This window comes from Paramormyrops kingsleyae, chromosome 2 (genome assembly GCF_048594095.1).
Source record: "Paramormyrops kingsleyae isolate MSU_618 chromosome 2, PKINGS_0.4, whole genome shotgun sequence".
In the NCBI taxonomy this organism is placed as follows: Eukaryota; Metazoa; Chordata; class Actinopteri; order Osteoglossiformes; family Mormyridae; genus Paramormyrops; species Paramormyrops kingsleyae.
The window spans coordinates 14,210,951-14,233,233 of NC_132798.1; the positions used below are offsets into that span (position 1 = coordinate 14,210,951).

The 22,283-nt window shown below is 41.5% G+C and overlaps 2 protein-coding genes across 5 annotated transcripts; both read right to left on the reverse strand.

The window, feature by feature from the left end:
• Nucleotides 1-6,047: 6,047 nt before the first annotated feature.
• LOC111856594 (phosphatidylinositol 3-kinase regulatory subunit alpha-like) lies at nt 6,048-18,318 on the reverse strand. 4 transcript variants are annotated; one of them, XM_023836693.2, is made up of 10 exons: nt 18,022-18,318; nt 13,008-13,107; nt 12,209-12,307; nt 11,925-12,105; nt 11,663-11,788; nt 11,437-11,579; nt 9,200-9,376; nt 9,037-9,111; nt 7,837-8,007; nt 6,048-7,623 (listed from the first exon to the last, which is right to left on the reverse strand). In XM_023836693.2, the coding sequence occupies exons 2-10, from the start codon at nt 13,049-13,051 to the stop codon at nt 7,434-7,436; spliced, it is 1,206 nt and encodes a 401-aa protein (XP_023692461.1). In that variant the 5' UTR covers nt 13,052-13,107; nt 18,022-18,318; the 3' UTR covers nt 6,048-7,433. The 4 variants fall into 4 exon arrangements, with proteins under 4 accessions (XP_023692461.1, XP_072562251.1, XP_023692460.1 ...); XM_072706150.1 differs by lacking the exon at nt 18,022-18,318 and adding an exon at nt 17,003-17,022; XM_023836692.2 differs by lacking the exon at nt 18,022-18,318 and adding an exon at nt 15,422-16,350.
• A 258-nt stretch (nt 18,319-18,576) lies between these two features.
• Nucleotides 18,577-20,868, reverse strand: shld3 (shieldin complex subunit 3). The gene has a single exon (XM_023836694.2). It carries the CDS (start codon nt 20,202-20,204, stop codon nt 19,455-19,457), a length of 750 nt encoding a protein of 249 aa, XP_023692462.1. The 5' UTR covers nt 20,205-20,868; the 3' UTR covers nt 18,577-19,454.
• Between the last annotated feature and the right edge of the window lie 1,415 nt (nt 20,869-22,283).

Sequence of the window (22,283 nt, forward strand, 5' to 3'; positions counted from 1 at the left end):
TTGGATATGGATGTGCAAATCTAGCAGCTTCAACATATTCAATATTATCTGTGCATAGCAGTAATCACGTTGCTCCATTTTTTTAAGGGTATCTGCTCTTTTCTGCCATCTAGCTGTCGACTGCAGGAATGTTCACATGTATGAAAACTCTACACTGGTGTTTTCTTCTACTATGAGATACACTGGGGCCAGGTTTCTGTGCTGCTAGAAATGCTTCCCCAGCAGACACATTTCTGTTCTTCACATAAGGCATAAGTGCCGGATTTGGTCACATAAAGTGCACCATGTGAGTGTCTGGGGTTGCCTTCCCCATTGAAGGTAAAGGCACCTTACAATTACCTAATATTTTTCTACCATGTGCAGACTAATGCAATGGCTTGCATCCAGAATTAACTGGGGCAGAGATCGCAGAGTGTTCGTGGTACCACTCAAGCCAAATATCAACACAGAAACAAGCCATGACTCTATACCTACAGTCTCTTCGTATATGCTTTGGAAACTTGATAATTTCAAGAAATGCATGGCCGTATTTCAGATAGCATGAGAAATATGCATTGCTGTACCCAAGGCACTAAAAGAAACACATGCAAGACTTCATGCATGAAGCTTTGTCATTAATCAAAGCTATTCTCACTGGCAAGATTGTGGAAATGAAAATCGTATTCAGCAGTCCAAATCCCCTACAGTAGTCACCTCGGTGCAGCAGATTGCGTCCTGAAGAGTCGATGGGAGACCGGCACCCGGTGAAATGTCACACTGTCAGAAGCACAAATGCTTCTATCCATCCCTTTTTATATCTGTTTTAAACAATCCCCTCCATTTTTTTTTTACAATCTCAGAATCCCAGACCAGTGCCGTGTCTAATGGGTCAGACCAGTTATACACCTTGTGTCATGCTATAATGCAAGACATGAATTATCAAATATCTTAATAATTAGATGCTTGTGAAAATTGCACCAAAGTTGCATAATTTATCTACAAATAGGTGCTCAAAATCATGTCACATGCTATGCGATATTTATGATTTAACAAAATATAGTATTTTTTTTCATTGTGAACCTATATAATACCAATAAAAGCAATAGGTTTATGAAGGTCATTGTAGCAGGAATGCAGGAATTAATTTATTTATTTACTTACTTATGTTTATTTAGAATAAATAGAATAGGTCTTGTAATTATTCTCCAAAGCAATTACCCAAGATAAAGAGTTTATTTAGTAATGAGAAGACATGACCAAGATTAATCTTTCTTCCACTGACTTGTCATACTGAATTTCTGCAGGTATAATATATCTTGCTGATGTTGAAATAACACCCTACAGTAACATCCTTTGAAGAAAACTGATGTCCAGAGGCATAAATATGTTGCTTCATCGGCTGCCATGGGTTTTCAATTTGATTGAAATCAGGCAAAGATGCTGGTTCCATTTTTGAAGCCCAGTTTTATCAAATGCTCTTCTGTCATCCTGGCAGCATGTGATGGAACATTGTCATGCATGTTTATAATTTTTCTACTTCTGTACCATGGCACAAAGTTGTTTTTGAGAAATTTAATATAAACGTCTGCAGTCAAATTTGCACCTTCAGGAACTTGTCAATGACTGATCAGTTCACCACCAATTATTCCAGTCCAAATCATCACAGCACCACCTCCTTGCTGGTTTCTCAGCCTGAGCACTTCACTTTGTGTCTGCCTGTCAACAGAGGTCGAAAATCTAGCTTTACACATCTTGTTGGTCTTGATTTATTGGTGGTACCAGATTTATTGGTGGCACCAGAATCATCAAGTATTTCTAAAAACTTTTTTTGATAGCACTTGCATAATGAGGAAGAGCTTAACTAGTGAAACAATTTTCATTTTCCCCTTATCTGACCTTTTCCTAAGGGCTCTCGATTCTGCCGCATGCTTCTTAATTTTGTAATTTTCTCTGCCAGCCATCCTAGCAATTTCAAGCATTAATTTGCAATCCCCTAAGTTGTTAATGACTGTACAGGTAAATCTATCTTGCGTCTCATAATAGCTTGGCTAACAAATTTGCACAGCTTTCTCAATACCGTGGCACAATGCAGTTGTAGGAAAATGTGCAAGGATGGTAGCAGCTTTTATACGAATTCTTTTTTCATCTATCCTACCTTGCTCTCTATGTGACACACAGACAGGTAAGACCAACCGTAGCGGATGGACACAGCGCAGGGGCTGGGAGTTAAGGGCCTTGCTCAGCGGCCCGTGGCCATGTGACTGTTCTGCTGGACTTGAAGTGATGACCTTACAATCACAGACACAGAGGCCACACACCACCCTTGCACAATAATCAATTAAATTGTCCCAGATTATACAGATTACTGACATTCATGTCCTTGTAAAGTACGACTTCATAAAAGGGAAGGCGCTATAAAAGAACCCCAAAAATCCCATTTCCATAACAGTGTGGTATATAGCATAATGATTGTTTTACATTAAACTCTTAATTTAATGGCATGTTTTGGATCAAAGCAGCAGTTGCAAACACCCAGGGGCGTTTTGAATGTGGGGGGGCGGACACACTGGCATATAACTAATATTGTATGTTAAATGTGGGGGGGGGGTCCAAACTAATAATTATGAAATGTGAGAGGGACACGTCCCCCTCAGATTTAATGGCGGCGACACCCATGCAAACACCAACTTACAGATTACAAATAGCAGTCAGAATTCAAATAACAAAAAAATCTCAAATGAAACAATTAGTAGGTAAATCCACAGCTAGCTGTAGAAGTATGGAATATTAACGTCGGCAGGCAGTTAACACACAAGACATCGATTACAGAGTGACAGCTCCAGGTGTGACACTGAGTACATCCTCACCATAATGTGTCCTTTAGTCCCTTCCTGGACTTGACACCCCTGTCTTAATGACTGCCGGCCAGCCGTGGCAGGCCTTGAATACTCCTTGTATAGGTTGCAAAATTTACATTAACAAAACTGCAACAGAAACACAGCCCCCATGGAACATTCCAGTGTGCTCATCTTTTATGCTACAAATGACAACCATCTTAATGCCAGCCAGATTCAGATTCATGATTTGTTAGCATAGCAAGATCATGTATATCAAGATAAGATAAGATAAGATAAGATAAGATAAGATAAGATAAGATAACCTTTATTGGGACAGAGGAGTAATAAAAAAGAAGTAAGAGACTATACAATATAACAATAAAGAAAAATTATACAATACAATATATATGTGTATACACACACACACACACACACACACACACCAACTATATGACATTGTATATATACAAAATGGACATCTTCAGATGCCTAGTAGCAGCAAAGGACCTAGTATCAACCAAAAGCAAATAGCAGCAGGAATTAAATGTTTGATCACAGTTGAATATATTATAATATTAGAAGGTTGCACAGCATCCTATATGAAAAGCAACAGCACTTTATCAGTCCTTGGTGAGTGCATATATGTATTTCCATGTGTGCTTCCGTGTGTGACTGTGTACGTGGTAACTGGCATTCTGTATTAAGCACAGCATGTACTAAAATACAGTGAAATTCACACGTGCATGTCTCCTCGATCGACATTTTTACTTAAAAGTCTCCTAAGCAATAGAGATAAGTACAAGTACCAAGTAGTGGCAGTGAAGATGTGCATAAATATGATGTAAATAGAGAAACAAACAAACAAACAAATATGCCAGCAGTATGACCTGTAGCAGCATTAGGGTAAAGGAGTAGGGTTACATAAATAACAATATTGTCAGTATTAACACGTAGCAGCAGTGGAGATGTCATAATAATACAGTATACAGTACAATATGAATTTCATACAAGTAATAGCAATGGTGTAAACAGATAACACAACAGTACAGCGCGAGGTAAGAGTGGCAGTGTGAGAAAACGTTAGTATCATTGGCTGTTTAATAGTCTGATAACGTGCGGTTAACGAAATTGTGGTGCCTTTTTTGATTTCAAAGAGAGTGGATCCCTTTGTCCTGGGTCTTTGTATCGAAAGTCTGAGTGAAGTTTAGATATATTTAGGCATCAGAGTTGCTTGAGCATGAGTGTGCCACCAGGGGGAGCTAGTCATTTTTTGATCTACTGATTCAGAATTCTGTAGGTTACTGCTCTTTCACAATGAAGCAGGGCTCAGGCTGCTCAACCACAGGTAACAGTAACTCAAATTGCAAATAGCTTGCTGCAGAAGTCCTGTCATTCCACTTATTTACTGGAAATTACTTCAGCATTAGTTCAAATACAAGAACTCGTGGCCATAGGTGGAAATTAGCGGGAGAACATTTCAAACTGGATTTAAGGAAGCACTTCTTTACACAGCGTGTAGTCAGAGTATGGAATAGTCTTCCTGATAACGTAGTGCAAGCTGAATCCTTGGGTTCCTTTAAATCAGAGCTAGATAAGATTTTAACAACTCTGAGCTATTAGTTAAGTTCTCCCCAAGCGAGCTCGATGGGCCGAATGGCCTCCTCTCGTTTGTATAGTTCTTATGTTCTTATGTTCTAAATGGCAGTGTATCTCTGTGACGTTCTTAAGTATCAGTGTAATGTTGTTTTATGTTGGTGTTATTGTAATGATGTTCCTTTGCTTGTATTGCAACTTGATGTGTAATAACCTGTGCTTATTTCTAATTTGTTATCAGTCATCACATAATTTTTACAGGTGAAACAAAAAACTGCTTTGCTTTACTGCTACTTCCTGCCCAAAGAAGAAGAAAAAAGTCGTAATTTAAGAGCAGTCTTAAAGGGGCGTGAGAACAATAATCTCTGAATCAACTGTGTGACTTCCTGTTTCTATGTATGTGCAGAATGCTGCCCAGACCATAGTCATCAAACACAAGTAAGATGAGGAGAAAATAAAGGTATGAATTTACCTTGGGCCAAAAATACAGATTAAAGATGGACGCTGTGAGTTTTGTCAGGCATTACATGCAGTTATCCAAATGTATGAGACTGTGACAATAGCAGAGCCAGGAATCATGCCGTGGGTGGGCAAGCAGAAAATCAGGTGGGCTGGTCGTATATCAATGTACTTGGTGACAAAATCACACTACAGATTCAAAAAAATTTTCTTTTTAGTTTTTAAGTGACCCGTAGCACCAATTAGGCCAAATGAACAAAGAGAAATCTATTTGCCTCAATATCACTTTTCCTCCGCTTGATCTAACCACGCACACACAAACCTGTCAGATGCAATAGTTTCATCGTACTGTATCGCCCACTGTGATTGCTGAATGGGTGGGTCTGAGTAACAAAATTGGGGGGGTAGCGACCAGGATCATACAGGCCTACCCAGGCTGCTGCAGCAGGGCAACTAGGGACCAAGCACCAGTCACCAAACTGAAGCTTTTCCTGTACCTGCTGCCACATGTTGTTCTCCTGCTTGTTTCAGGATTAAAAATTGTGCAGCTTTCATTCCACATGACTTTCAGGAGACACATCTAAACAGCACGCAGAGTGTCACTGTTTAGCAGGTGAGATTCACCATGAGGGTCACACAGCAGGTCTCTCCTGGGACCTGGAATCTCCACTCAGAAGATACCGTCTTTAACTTATAACCAGCTCCAAGCCTGAGAACCAAAACAGACCAGCAGAGTGTTATGTTATCGGAGATTTAGTATGTAGGCTGTATAGACTGTTACAGAATAACGGTGATGAAGCTGTTCATTCTAAAGTTAATAATGTTGCACACCAATTAGCAGAAACCATAGCAAAATCTTCCTGTTGGTCATTAGTCACCTCTCCCTGCTTCGTTAATACATGATATCCACTAAATGATTGTAAATATTTTTTATTACTGTGATCAGTATTTGTATTTATTTGTTTATTTATTTATTTCAGTATTCTATTTAAGTTGCTGATATACAGTTTTAAGTCTTTTTTATTAGGGAGTTATGATGTTATAATAAAAATAATTGATATGTGTTGGAAGTACACATCTAATGAAAGTGCTGTGATGTTTTATTGACAGTCGCAAAAATACTATGACAGTCAACTGAGAACAAACTTCAAATGGAAATAAGAGAAAACAATGGAACAATAATTATTTATGCTTTAATTACATGTTTTCCAAACTTTATTTTCTCCAGGTATCAGTATCGACAATTATAGGCATAGCGTGGAATTCAGGAAAAAAATGAAGAACAAATTATATGAACTGTTTCATCCATTTAAATGCTGAAATAGAATTTTCTGATACAGAAAAAAACACATGAAGCAGGGATGACAGTTACAACTTCATCTACTTTTCGAACTTCCTGAAAAGCATCTTCGACTAGCCTCCCACAGTGGTCACAAAGCTGAAGACAGTTTGGAGTGTAGCGACGTCCCCACTGAGGCAGGACAGTGACCATGCACACAGCCGGATATGGTGACCGTGCACCCAGCTGATTGTGACATTTACCATCATTCAATATGCAAATGTACCACTTTCTGGGACAAAGGAAAGCCTAAATGTGTAAGTCTAACACTTTTCAAATGAGGAGCGAAACAATAACAAACATAAATAGAGACAAAATGGTTCTCATTTTGTACAGTGTGCTAATGATCCAGATAGCTACACAACCCTCCCCCCCCCGTTTAAAAGTGTACGATCAATATATTAACAGCGTGTCACTTAACATACAGACCTGAACACTGACAGTACGAGAAAACAAGTACAAATTCTGTGTATACATATATATCCATATGCAAAATAAAAGGGCTCTCAAGTTATGATATAACACTGCATAGCGAAAAAGTGGCATTGAACCGAAAAGACGAGCATTGAAGCAAGTCCTACTTCTTTTGATGTGTATTTCCGTTACTGACAGCAGGCAGGGTTTGCACTATAACAGAAAAAAATATCATCTGCAATACTTCTGCAATACTTAATTTCAAAACCAAGGTACACTCAAACATTCTGTGGAAAAAAGTGCAATCTTGCTACATTTCTCAGTCGGTCCATTTATTATATATATATGTGTGTAGCTAAATATACAGACCCCTGCCATAACGAACAGCTCTTTAAACTGGGCGTGTCCCTCTGTCACATGCATGCACACACACACACACACACACGCACACACAATTAGGGGCTGTAGAAACTGCACGTGTCGTCAGCATTCGACATTCCAACTGGTCACACTATGGAAAGCTGTAAACAAGCACCGTGGTAAAGAACCTCCAGGCGCCTGACATTTCAGGGGTATCTGAGCTTCTCCTCAAAAGCACAAGATGATGTCATTTGCGTCCACAGCACCATGCCACCTTACCCAGAATCTCCTCTGTTTGTTTAATTTTTTTCTTGATTCTTGAGAACGTTTTGGTGAAGTCTCTGAGCAGGAGAACGTGACTCTTGAGAAATCCTTTCCAACATGGGATCATCTCCACGTTCCCACCAAGGGGCGATCGACCTCCGGTCACTTCAGGGTGTCTCAGCAGGTGCTCAGCGCCGCTGGTGTGCGTACACCGGGTGGGCCAGGGTCACATTCAGGGAGTCGTTATGCTGGACCAACGAGGTCTGTTGGTAGTGAAGCACCAGTTCCTTCAGGGAGCCATACAGGTTGTAGGGCTCGGCAAAGCCGTACCCCGTGGGGGTCTTGTTGATGACGCAGTGCTTCACCTCACCATCCACCCTGAGTGAGAAAAAGGAAAAATCAATTTATAATTCCGTCACATCTATAAAAATCACCACCCAAATTTTCTATGACAAGTATGTTGTGTGTGATTCAAACATCATATGCATTCTAGAGACCTAAGAAAGTTAAGGTCTCTCATGTTATAGGAGGTAAAAGTGTCATTCTGGGTGATTGTAAGAGAGCTTTTTGGTGTTAGAATGTGCTACGTACACAACACTGCAAGCGTAGCATCCTGCCTTGCTACTGTCCCGCACCAGGAATGTTCCATCCCTCATTCCACGCAGCAGACCCTCGGCCTGGGTGCGGTTGATGTTTCCAAGCCTCCACGTATGCTCATCATGGTGAGGAAGGTCTTCCTCCTCATCCACCACTGAGTATGGGCTGCAGGGCCAAAAAAATCAGCACCAGTTACCCAGAGTGAACCAATACACCAGGGTGATCAAAAAGTCAAAACTGTACTGTAACTCTAAATGAATTCCATGACAATAATTGAAAAGCAAATTTCGAAAACTCACTCAGTCCATTTTTTTTTCTTGTTTTTGAGATGAGACCTAAAGCCAGGCTTCCTCATCATATGCTACGGTATTGGAAACCAAAACTCATTCAGTTGTCATCTAATCCAACAATGACCTTTGATAAAATTTCCAAATCTCACTATGTCCACAGGGATTTTCTCGAAAACGTGTCCTGTGGACTGAATGAGTTTTAGAAGTTTGCTTGTAACAACGCATTATGCGTTATGCATAATTTGATGTTATTACATATCGCATTGTCACACCACGTAACAATGGATTATGTAATAATACTGCATTATGCAATAACTCAACAAAACATAAATTCGTATTAGCTATATTTAGGCAAATGTAGGTAAATTTTCAAGGGTATGTTTCCTAAAAACTTTGTGACACTGAATATTTTGTTATCTCGTACATAAGAGCATTCACTGATAAATGAATGTTTCTCAAAAGCCCTAAATAAGATACTTTGTATCCTCATTCATAAATGAATGAGTGATACGACCCACTAGTTATTTTCTGTCATTCTTTATTCGAACTTTTGCCCGCTATTCTGTCACAGGGACACAGCAATCACCCAAAATAGATTACGATGGGAAATGTAATAATGTTGCAACATAAAATTATAATGTATAAATTTGTTACATTTTGTCATTACATACGGTGTTATTACATAATGCGTTGTTACACGCTGCCTTCTGTGATGCAAATTTGTTACATTTTGTTGAGTTATTATGTAATGTGGCATTATTACATAATAAATTGTTACATTGCTCTTCAGTTATCACTGGAGAGTACATGTGACTCCTTGTTTGTTTTTAACGGAATCATAAAGAGAAACTGGCTAATTTGCTCTGCCCTCCACAGCGGAGCACGGCCTGAGATGCTCTCTTACTTCTCTGTGCTCTCATTGTCGAGTTTTAGCCACTCGTTGATCTTCTTCTGCCGGACGCCCTTCTGCGTCAGCCACCTGTGGAATGGAGATCACACTATTTAGTCACGGTAATCCAGCACTGCTGCCGCCATGAGCTGAGTGGAGTGCAGGGCGATGAGCTCACATCAGGTATTGGTCTCTGGTCTTGCGGAGCTGGATCAGGTCCGGCTTGATGCTGTTCATTCGCTTGTCGATCTCCCGGTACTCGGCCGCCTGCCTCTTCAGCTCTTCCTCAAGCCGATTCTTGCTGTCCACTATCTCGCTTATTCTCGACTTCAGCTTCTCGTAGTTCTCCATGATCCTAGGAAGAGCAGAGAGGAGACATGGTTAATGTGGGGAAACATTCAGGTAGATCATTCTAAAGAGCTGAGGCAGAGGGTGCAGCCTTGGTATCACCTCAACTGATCTTATCTTCAGTTTTGTTCGGCCAAGCTGTGATTGAAATCTGGTGCTTAATGCGGTTATCATTACAAGGCCAGTGAGGCATGTTTTGGGGCAAAATGCAGGTCTGACACACAGCCCAAATTGGTAACAACCCTTCAACACAGCAAGCGCTGTGTCTTCAGAGCCCTAAGTACCGTATTGCAGGTGGATTGCGTGGGTTGCATCATCCAGCTCTGCTATTACATCACGTCTTAATTCACCCAACAGCATTTTCCCCTCTGAACCACATGACCGAGTGTATTTCCCAGGAACGTTGCCAACAGCATTATAGGCATAGTTCTCCATCCTTAAAGATTATACTGATTATACATTCCCAAAATGCCAGAGACAAGATTTCATGTTACCACACACTCAGTTGCTCTGGGAAATTGCAATCCCTGACCACTCAATTGAACGAAATGACTCAATTTGGCCAAGTACAGATTGTGGCTTGCAGCTGTTAATTGGAAATACTGTAAATTTCCATCTCATTCCCTGTTATGTAATTTCTCCCTGTGATCTCAGTAACTGCGCAGAGGGAGGCAAAATGAATCTCTATTCACAGCATTTCTCAATAAAGACACTAACATATGACAGAAAATGTTTGCTTAACTACCTGCCTTTTTAAAGCTTTTTCATAGCTATTCCAGGAATTGTACTGGAAATAAAAATGTACAAAATGGACAGCTACTTCAGAAATATCATACCTGTACTACCCCACACGCCATGAACATTTATGGCACAAACTGGAATTAAGAGTTCAGAGCTAGTTTGAAAACAATTTAAAAAAAATCTTTTTTAGCCATATGTGGATCCACATAACAGACTTCATTGAATTAGAATTAGATCACAGTCTGTCTACTGGGTCACACTGGCATTTATTTTTATTTAGCCGAATCTTCTATCCGAAATGACATACAAATGAAGTGGATAGTGCATCACAGGCATGCAACTATCTAGGAGCCAACCAGGTGCAAGAGCTGCCAGACTGAGCTTCCAATGAGTGACGAGTGCATGCCCCTTCGTGACATAAACCCTCCTGATGTCACATCCTTGCCTCCGCACACAAACAGAAAGGCTTTGTTCCCTTAGCAACAAGCCCACAAGTCAACAAATGACACAGATAAAATAACTATTGAATGCTAGAGGAGAAGTATTGACCGAAGTACAGCCACTTTCACTGGATAACTATGCATAACAGTGCATATAAAATTAAGCAGTGGTGCCAGCAGACCAATAAGACACTGCTTAAGGGATGTACACCAGTAAGATGTGCATTCAGGCAGCAGACACTAAGGAAGGACCCTTTGGTAGGTCTTATGGGGAGCAAAAGGACTTGGCACAGAATCCCCCCCAGGGGAAAATCTCCCTGCCCCTTCAAAGTTCTTCCGTCATTTAGTTCCTTTTATTCAAAGTAAAAGCCCCCACAGGCAGCCGTGAAGAAAGCGCGTTTACTTTTGCTTCTGTGACAGCACAGTAGAGTGGTCGTCACGCCCCCGTAATTCGAAAAGGCACCAAGTCGGCCCCCTTCTACACACCTGCAACTGAAACTGCCAAATAGACATTTGCAAGCCACAGGCTGACCTTAAGTCTCGCCCGATACGACCGTCAGCGCAAAATCGGTGGAACTTCAACAATAACCTCTGCTGTGGAAGCTTTAGCAACAACTGGTCCAGCATCACACAGAAAGAACGTCAGTACACAGGCCCCTGCGACAGGAATGGGTAACGGATACGAGAAGGTACGGTTCGGGGAAAAAATTAAAATATTTAATTATTTTAATATTTAAATATTTACGATACCCAGAAGATTTTTTACCATAAGCCATATGACCCCTGAGGACTAGATTGGGAAACCCCACCATAAGCAAATTGTGCCACGAGTACCAGATTACAAACATGATCAGATTTGTTAAAAAAGAGGATTAGTGGTGCTTACCGCTGTATCTCCTTCTCATTACCCTCCCTCCTGTATCGATCCACGTACTCTTTGCTATACCGCTCTTGTGTTTGGCATTGCTCTTCAAATATTTTGATTGTTTCACTGAAGGCCTCGATGGCTGTCCTCTTCATCTGAATCTCCTGGTAAAGTACAGATTCCTGGTTAGTCTACATTAAGAAGTGAAAGGCACTGATTTGCGTGTTCGGCGGATGGTAACACTCACCTGTGACGTTCTGGTGTACTCTTCATAAAGTCCGTCGTACTCCTTGTTCTTCAACTGGTACAGATCGTGGTACTCGCATAGTTTATTTCCGACTGCTTCTATGCTGTCTTCCTTAACAACTTGATCCTGCAAGAGCCAAGCTTGTCATACCCCGATCAACAAATGCACTGGAGATTTTTTATACAGCAAATGTATGCTTTTTTAAAAAGGCGCTTCACTTCAGTGAGTATATGGGGAGCAGACAGCAAAGAGAATGCCTTACCTGCTGGTACCTGGATACTGGATACTGCAGTTTTACATCCAGTTTGGGGTTGTACTGGGCCAAGGAATCATTCCTATAGTGATTGACAAGCTCCACGACAGAGTTGAAGGTCAGTGGCTCTGAGAAGCCATACTTCCCATCGCGGTGGAATATTTTAATCAGTTTGTTGTTACCCCCTTTCCTGTGAACAAAAGCATTGAAGAGATGCTCCTTTAGAACATGACACTGACTATGATTTTGCCCTCAAATGAACTGGTATAGAAAGAGGGACATATGGACTGGACCTCAGGGTCAGAGTGTAGTCTCCTTGCATCTTCGTGGAGGCGTCTCGGACCAGAAACGTCCCGTCTGCCGTGTCCCTCAGCTTTTCGTTCACCTCCTCCCTGCGTAGGATGAATATTTTAGCCCTTAACAATTAATTACATTAGTAATTAAAATATTTTGTTTATCATTAACCATGCAGGATCAGGCCATTACGATAATGGCTGAAGATGAACTTGCATCAGTGTAACCCTATCACCACAAGAAATGTCCCACGTAAAGCTTCTCTGCAGTCATACTGTACTGTTTAATCTGCACTCAACACGTCACGAATGCACAATGACATAACATCTTCCTGGATATGAATCAGTATTTTATATTTTTAAACAGCTATATATGCTGATACAACAGCAAAAAATAAATAAAATCTTTTTTTTTTTCCGCTCCATTAAACTAAACGTTACATCACTTCACACTATTTCCACTGCACGTCCTAGGTCCTTACTTCCATTTCACACCGTATATACAAATGCATCAAATTTTACATTTCAGCAATGTTTTCAGGAACATAGATTTAATAAGAGCATCATCACAAAAAAAAACCAACCATCAGATACGATACTGGTAGCATTACGATTATGTAAATGTACAGCAGAAAAATATCACCAGGCTGACTAAGTGTCACCATTGCGTATCAGATAAAATAAATAGCAATGCGAAGCACAGTTTGCAGTTAAGGACAAAGCGAGGAACGGCTGCCCTTCCTGGTCGAGAGGAGACTGGCTGAATATCCTGATTGAGAGAACAGAAAGCGGGACTTGCCTGGAAATATCTCCCCAGTACCACTCCGAGTCCTGCAGAGTCATGTTGCTTGCACTGTTGCTTGTGACTGACGTGGACTTCGATAATTTAGGCAGCAAATCTGTGCAGATGAGAGAATGAGAGGAACTGATCAGCTTCCATTGGTTCACGTAAGATGAGTGGAACAATCATCCGTATAGATCCGCAGGTGCATTACACGCAGCACGCAGATGCTGTGCCTTTCAGAAACATTTGTCATATTTCCCAATTACTAGGACGTACAATGCACTATATAAATGAGGGAAACTATAGTCAGTGCATAATATAAATGTCTCCAGTCCCTGTGCTTAAAGAATCTCAGTGATCGCTGCCTTGTGACCCAAATCCTGTCAAAACCATGCAATCCAGCTAGAGAGTGAAATTCCCTTGGCAGCCTCTTGCTCCTGATACAACTGCTGACAAAGAGAAATATTTTCAACACAAAACCAAGAAAAAAAAACTTGGCACTGGCATGCCAGATCAAATCCGTCCCACTTTTCTTCTGCTTGACTTTCCAGCACAAGCAGTGAAAAGAATACACTAAACAAGGAATGGAGTCAGTCAGAGTGATGACACTGCAAGCAATGGAGGGAAACAGAAGGATAGGCAGACATGGAATTGAGAGAGTCATTGGAATGGCACTGCACGGAATACTGCAAGTCAGAGGCATATCACTGCATGCAATGGAATAAGTCAGATGGCACTACATGGAATAAAGTTTAACTGAGAGATGGTACTGTATAGAATGGACTAAGTCAGAGGGACAGCATTGAACAGAACAAAGAAAAACAAATGGATGGCACTGCATAGAATGGAGCAAAGTAGACCAACAGCACTGCATGGAATGGATAGTCACTGAACAATCACTGCACAGAATGGAGAGAAGCAAGACAATGGCACTGGAAAGAATGGAGCAAATAAGAACAATCGCACTGCATGGAATGGAGAGCAACCAAACAGCAGAGGAGTGAATCAAAGAGATGGCACCGCATAGAATGGACAGAAGTAGAATGACCACACTGCATGGAATAAAGAGAAGCAGAATTACTGCACTGCACAAAATGGAGAGAAACAGAATGACCGCGCTGCATGTAATGGAAAAAAGTAGAATGACCGCACTGCACAGAATAAAAAGAAGCAGAATGATGGCACTGCACGGAATCCAGAAAAGCACAATGACCGCACTGCATGGAATGGGGAGAAGCAAAATGACCGCACTGCACGAAATGGAGAGAAGCAAAATTTAGGCACTGCACGGAATCGAGAATATCACAATGACCGCACTGCATGGAATGGGGAGAAGCAAAACAACCACACTGCACGAAATGGAGAGAAGCAGAACGTATGCACTGTACAAAATAGAGAGAAGCAGAATGACCGCACTGCATGGAATGGAAAGAAACAGAACAACAGCTTTGCACGGAATCATGAGAAGCAGAACGACTGCACTGCATGGAATGAGGAGAAGCATGACAGCTACAGTACACAGAATGAAGAGAAGAACAACCACACTGCACAGAATGGAGATAGGCAGAATGACCGCACTGCACGGAATGGACAGACGCAAATCAACAGCACTGTATGGAAAGGATTAAGCCAAACAGACATCACTGCATGGAATGAAGCAAAACAGAAGGACGGCACTGCATGGAATGGAGCGGAACAGAAATACGTCACTGCACAGAATGGAGCAAGGCAGTGGGACAGCACTGGAAGGAATGGAGCAAGTCACCAGGACTGCACTGTACAGAATGGACCAAGTCATAGGGAATGCACTGCATGGAACAGTGGAAGTTTTCTTCCTCATATCCGTCAAATTTCAAAAGTAACGAATCTTTAGCAACCCACAGAATAGCTGTATCTGACAAGCAGTCTGTTGTGAATGGACTGCATTTCAGAAAGGAAGTACAGTTTCTACCCCAGTGACTATTAATAACAGTGGCATCATACAACTGGGTTTTAATTTTTCCAGATTTATGACACGACAACCTCATCCACACATTTTGTGACGCATTTTTTTTCTGTTTCTCACCGCTTTCATGAGTGACTAATTAACGCACTCCACAAGCATACCACAGACTGGGGGTTCCAAGTGCTGTCTGGACCAGGAGACCAAAATGAGAAGCTGTGCACCTTTGTCCCTCGTAATTCATTTGTCACACAAGTGTACAGTTTGCAGCCCAAACATCAGTTTAGTTCAATCGGCTGCACCTAGCCGTCAGGTGCTAAAATCACATGCATCATGAAGCAAGGCACTTCTTGCGCACACACACACACACACACACAGTTCATGCACGGACAAACAAAACCACAGAATTACCACACTGCTGCTTGCATGAAGAAGTGTCAAGGAAAATTGCATGACACACACACACACACTCACGTACCAAACCTACCTATTAGAAATCATTAGTAGCAGATGACAAAGAGGCTTCGACTGAACTGTCAAGTCAAAGCCTTAATGTTGACTGGCTCTCAGTGGTACAGCTCAGCTGCAGTGTTACCTGGTGGGTCCATCTCTATGTAAAAAAGTAAATCTTCCACAAATCCACACTCAGATCTCCTGCTCTTGGCTTCCAAATCTTCCATCTTCAGAACAGTGTTATGCACTGAGCTTGTCAAATGAGCACAAAATCTTTATCCTGAAATACCAGCCTCTCTGATGCCTCTCTGAATGGAGGTTTGGAAAATAATTTTAAAAGCTTCAGAGGACAGCTTGGTAACGCATTACATCACACACTTTGACCAATCAGGCGTCAGCTTTATCACCAGACTACTCCTGCCTCACTGCTGCATCTTTCATGTCCTCTGAGCGATGATGTCATCTGAAAAGCGCACTCTCGCGCTCCCTCTCTCTCTATCCTGTGCCTCCCCCTCCCCCGTTCCCTTTGTCTCTCGACGGTGCCTAATCTTAAACCACACGCGGGCCGTGTTCTGCCAAATGAATACACACGCTGCTCGCGAGGGGAGGAGTGGCAGGGTGAAAATGAACAGCCTGAAAACCCTTTAGCAGAGTGAAAAAATGATTGTGCCTTGTCTCCTCTATCTATCCTGTATGGTGCAAGTGCTGATGGTCCTGCTGCATCCAGCAGGTGTAGCCATTGGGCCACTCCTGGTTCTGCATGTGGAGCTCGGCTTACACAAAGCCAGTTCTTAATGGGCCCTTCTGAACCTGTCCCGCCGTCAGATACATTCAAAGGACTCCAACAGGGCTGTCTCAATGGGTCTGCCCCAACCAGCACTTTGAAAAGGATCTAAAGCCCATTTTTGGAAACTGATAAATGCAGGTCACCTAGCCGTACCATGCATTCAAAGACATGTTAACACAAACTCACAGTAGTAAGCGTTAAGGGTTTCAAGTTCCCAGAAATATTCCAGAAACATTTCCTTGTTGTATTCTTGATAGGGGCACTTCAAAGAGAGCCCAAAACAATTCCCACACTGCTCGCTTTTTTAACTGTACGTGTAGATTCAGCGTCTTGCGAAAAATGTTTAGTGTGTTCATACACACATATCACAAAATGAAAGTACCAAAATGAACAGGCCTTCTTCAGAGGCAGTTCTAAAATTCACCAAGAGCCGGAAATTTGCTCGCCAACCACAGAAGAGGCAAAGGTCTTCAAAGAACATAACGTCCTGTTAACAGGAAATGATACATTTTCCATCATATGACTAATTTCACTTTTAACACATACCTAAAAAAAATATATAAGCAAAATATAATGACCACCAGCACCTGAAGCGAATAATGTTGACCATCTTGTAAAAGCAGTGTGTCTCAAGGTCTGGTATATAATAGATGGCAAACTAACATTTAGTACTTATTGTGGACATGCTGAATGCAGAAGAAATAGACAGGGATTAAGATCTGAGTAACAGACAAGGGCCAAATCATTATGGTTAGACTACTGGATGAGAGCATCTCCAAGACAGCAAGGCTTTTGGGGGGCTGATGATCAACCATGCTGAGTACCTACTGAGAGTCTGAGGAGGGAAAAACCATGGATTACCGACAGGGTGTCGGGTGGCCAGGACTCGTCGAAGCGGGATGCGAATGAGGGCTACCCCACATGCTACAAAGCAACAGAAACAAATGACAGATAATTTTGATGAGTTACTGTGTCACGACACAGGGCATCGAGACTCACTGCACATGTTTTGGCTCAATAGTGTGAAATTATACAACAGTGTGCTATCGTATGTATGCATGTGTATATATGGATATTCATATACACACGCATACATACGCCTAAGACTTTGCACAGTACTGTATATGTTTTTCAATGCACTGTACTACACACCTTTTTAGATATGAGCATATAGTCACAATGAAAAATCAGATTTATTTTTTTATATACACCCCCAAAATGACACCCATTCTCTCTTGAGCCTCTAATAACAGGCCCAGCCAGAGAAGGTCCAGCAATGATGTGTGGCTAACCATAAACCTTTTCTTTAAACTGTTGCTAAACAGCATATTGTGCATTGTCAGTATAAGCGTCATTAAACTCACAGGTTTGTTCCTTTCAATCTGTATTTCGGACTTTATAGACATATAAAAAAACGAATCAAAAAATGTCACAAAGTCATATCCATGCCAGTGAAAGATAATGCTAACGCTACTGCTGTATGGCTTAGATCACACAGATCACTGCTCCGTGCAATAAAAAGCAATCTGCCATCATTGAAGTGTTGAGTGCTATGATCACATGTAGTGCCCCCTACTGTTGATGTAGATCAGCATGTCTGAGGATGGTCATTACTTTTTTCCAATTTTCCAACTTTTTTTTCAAATTTTAATGATTAATGAAGTAAATAAAATACCCACAGCAGCATAGCTCCACTCCATTTGCTAGTGCTAAAAACTGTACTGTCTATGTTTGGGAACATCAGACAACAATTACAGATAAAAACACAAGTTAACTTTACCTTCCATCTCATATCTCTTAATATTACATGACCACACTTGCTATGCTGACAAATACAAGAGTCTGACCTTTTATGGCTGAGCTGCGCAGCCACCATAAAGATGAAGATGTCTTCAGGAGGCTTGGTCCTTGGAAGATCCTTGGTCGTGTTCACAATCAACTAGAGAGAGCTGCTACTGGATGGTGAAGCTAACAAGCAGTGACCCTGTGTTTTCTGGTGGTCCTCTGGATTCACACACACCTGAGAACAGTTTACAATCACAAAGTTCTAGCTGCAGGTAACGTGCGCTAAGGCATGGCAGAAGACAAAGTTACATAGCGTATTGCGTGCTGCTGTTTTTAGACGCCAATAGACCAGCCAACAAAAGGTCTGAAAGTACGGAAGATTCTTGTAGCTGATTGGCTGTAGATGTACAAGATATCTTCAGAGGCTCGTTTTAGTTCCTATGAACCACAGAGATCCTGTTTTGGGCCATGTGACAAGCACTTTGACGGCCGAGACTAGTCCTCGGCTTCGTTTAGTGAGCCTGTGTGCTTTTTTATTCACAAACCACAGCCTTTGCTCTATGCAAGACAAAACATGGTTCCCATTTAGAACAATGTTTAATTATACACCAGTGATGTCATGACTGACGACCATTTTTATTTGCGTGGGTGAGAAACCAGCACTGTTTATTTTAAACAGTTCATTTGATATTTGTGCTTCCATGCACATTTCCGTCATGTGAAATAGGCTTCTGACTAAACAGTTCATGTTTCTTTAATGAACAGATCAAGGCGAAGTTCATTCTTGTATCAAAATGCATCTACCATCATGCTGCAGTTCTGTGGTAAGACAAAACTTTGCTTCATGTCAGGAAAGCATCTCCCAGTGAAATGAGACATCTGCTGCACAGACAGTGCTGTAGCCCCTTCTGAACATCAGCTGTATGTGACCACTGCAGCTCTCCAGGAGAGGTGCTCAACTCACCAGATTCGGACACCAGTGTTTGTTATTATAGTCTATTTTTAGTTTTTAAAATCATTTTTGAATGTTTTTTTTACATTTTCTATTTTCATTTGAATGACATCCAGTTTACATATAAATATGACACTCTTTGCTCTGTGTAATTTCATTTATAATGACCTGTTATTCAAAGAAATTGACATATTTCGGGTATGAGCATTTAAGCACCTTCATACTATTAGTAAATTAGACAAATGAAGGTCTAAAATTAAATGGATTGTGGATTTTTGACTCAAAATGAAAGAATAGTTAAATATTCACCCATGATCTTAATAAGACTCAAAGAAGCAAAGCAGTCATTAAAAAGACCTGCTGATTTACAAATGTGGAAAATGCACTTGTGCACCAATTTACACTACCACACACTAAACCACACTATGAATTTTGAGTGTATCATAAAACAAATACAATAAGTTTTCACAGAAGTTCAATTAAAATCAATCTGTAAATAAACACTAAGCTTAAGAGGCAAATTCATAAGTCCACCACATATATTCACATACTAAAAACTGCCCCTTGCTTGTGAACGGATAAACTGATCTGTCCAGTCAGCTGACACTCGCATCTGAGAAACTGTCCAACATATTCACTATATAAAACATCACAAAACACCCATATCTGGCCCAGGTCTCTCTGGATGTTGACGTTGCAAGTTGGGAGCTTGGACTGCCTCATGGACCGAAGCAACACTGTCCAGACATGTTCCAGACTGCTTGCAACACAGTTGAGCTCCCGGATGATCCACTTGGCCCGCTGAAGCAAGTGGAGATGACAACGTTCTACAACCTCCTGAAACTGCTTGGAGAATGGCTGGATGTTCTTGTTGAATGCACTCCCATGGCAGAAGACACTCCACGATCTCCTCTGCTTTGTTCTCCCACTTGAGGGCGTCTCCTGGCCATGTATCGAGTTTATATGCTCAGCAGACGACCATGGCCGTGCCCGCAAACCTTCCAAGTGAGAGGTAGAGAAGTCCTTCAAGCCCTCGGCATATTCAGTGATTCTGGAAGCCACCAGAGGCTCTGGCTGCTGCAAACAGCCCTTGACCTCTTTGAGGTCTTTCACAGAAACAACAGGTGGGTCCCTTTGTGGCTTTAATGGTAATGACTTGTCATATCCAGATGGAAACCATGGACTAAATGCTGGAATAGCACGGCGTGGGAAGTGCTCAAGAGCTCCTTCTGCTCTGCTCACCAGGTTACACAAAATCCCATGATGATCTTTGTAATGCAGCACCACATCCATATTAATAACAATCTGCAGTTAAACACTCCCACATCCACATCCTCGCAAGACACACATTGCCGTTTTATTTTGGGCAGTGAAGCTGCTAGTTTCTAAGCAGGCTGAGCCCAGTTCAGGATACGGTTTCAGAGCGTCTAGCATCACATGCTTTACAAACCGCTGCAAAGGCGCCTCCTGGTGGCGTGCTACATTCCTACAAGTTGCCCATCCAATCGGTTACAACTCATAACACATTATAGTATTCAACGTATTACGATAAGAACAAGCAAGACATATACAATTAAAATAAAATAACTTGTTTATAAACAAATACGGGCTGCTAGCGCTCTTGTTCATGGCTAATACTTTAATTTACTTAACTCGTTAAACTTAAGCATGATTCGGGTATTCAGCTTTGCGCCGCTAAATTTGCCCCTGGATTAATCACTCTGATGATTTTAACAACAACAAAAACAATAACAACAACAAATAACAACTAAATGCCGGTATACGTAAATCTATTTTCGGAGTATTTTCAGAGATTAAAAGTTCTTTTTAAAAATCCACTATCATGCAAGCCAATTGCGAACCAGCCTGTGTATACAGATCCCTAAATCAGTGGACAGAATCGGTACCCCGGCTAAACGGAGAGTCACAAGCGACCGGTTGCTAGACGTAAACAAAATGCCCGTTACCGCGAGAGTGATTACTTCCGGGTCAGTTTCAACATGACGAGCACTTCCGGTGACATTTTCCCATTTTGGTTAAAAGGTCTGTTCTGACCTTATGGTGTCACTGGTGTGTTGTTTATCCAGGCAACAATATCACAATATTAGATCAACATATATCTGTATAGTGTTTCCCTGCTGCAAAAAAAACAGCATAGCTGGTTACTAGCATGGCCAGGATAATATATGCTGGTTATACCAGCATATGTTGTATTTTGGGGCTGGTGGACCAACATCATTAATGAAATATTGGTGGTGGACCAGCTTCATGTGCAGGTCGACCAACACAGCTATGCTGCTCCACCAGCTGCACCCACATCAAACCAGCATAGACCAGCATGGAAATCAAGAGGGTTGCATGTTGTCTCTGACGCATGGATTTCCTCATGGCTGCAGTACGAGCCCCATGATAGACTGCCATATTCTGTCCACACTGTCCCCTGCTTTATGGTTTGCATTTCCTGGGAAAGGCTTCCAAGGGGCCCATGACACTGCTTAGGATAAACAGTTGGGAGATGGATGGATGTATAGTTTGAAAGACAGGTGAAGGAATTACACTATGTGGTAATATAACCACCATAATTGTCCATTTTGTCACTGCAGTTGCTGTTATCCGCATTATTCAATTCTTTATTTTTATATTTTCCCAGTGTTGGATTAGCTGCTTTAAAAATATAAGTTAAGCAACTAGTTATTCTCAAAAAATATAGCTCCGCTGCATGAAAGCTTTACATCAAGGAAATTCAGTGTACCGTATCAAAAGTAAGGTACCTGGTGTGGCAGAAGGCGCCCAAAGCTTCCGCGCAGATGAAACTCACTTCCAGAAGTTGCAGTCATTTTTCAGATGTTAAGGGAGGGCAAAAAATATCTGTTCAAAAATACATATATAACTAAGTTGACAGAGTATTTTTTATTTTTAGTTTTGACCAACTTATAAAATTAAGTTGTTAACTAAGATGGGAAGATGTAACAAAAATAAAGTTTTATGTTGAGAAAGTGTCACTTAAAAGGCCCTTAAGCCCCAGCCTCCTGGGCACCCCAACAGGTGGCTGCCCTTCACAGATGCATGGCTTACTCCAGGGTTTCTCAACCCGGTCCTTGGGGACCACCAGACGGTCCATGTTTTTGCTCTCTCCCAATTCCCTGCCAATTGGGAGAGAGCAAAAACGTGGACCGTCTGGTGGTCCCCGAGCACTGGGTTGAGAAACCTTGGCTTACTCTATAAAAAAGAGCAAGTTGAGGGAGGTGTAAAAAAGAATCCCCCCAGAGGGAGAATGAAGCATCAATTATTATATTGTCTCAGTTTACTGATGTCAGATTACATTGGTTAAACTACCTAGCTAACATTTGTATAAGCGATGTAAACCTTACA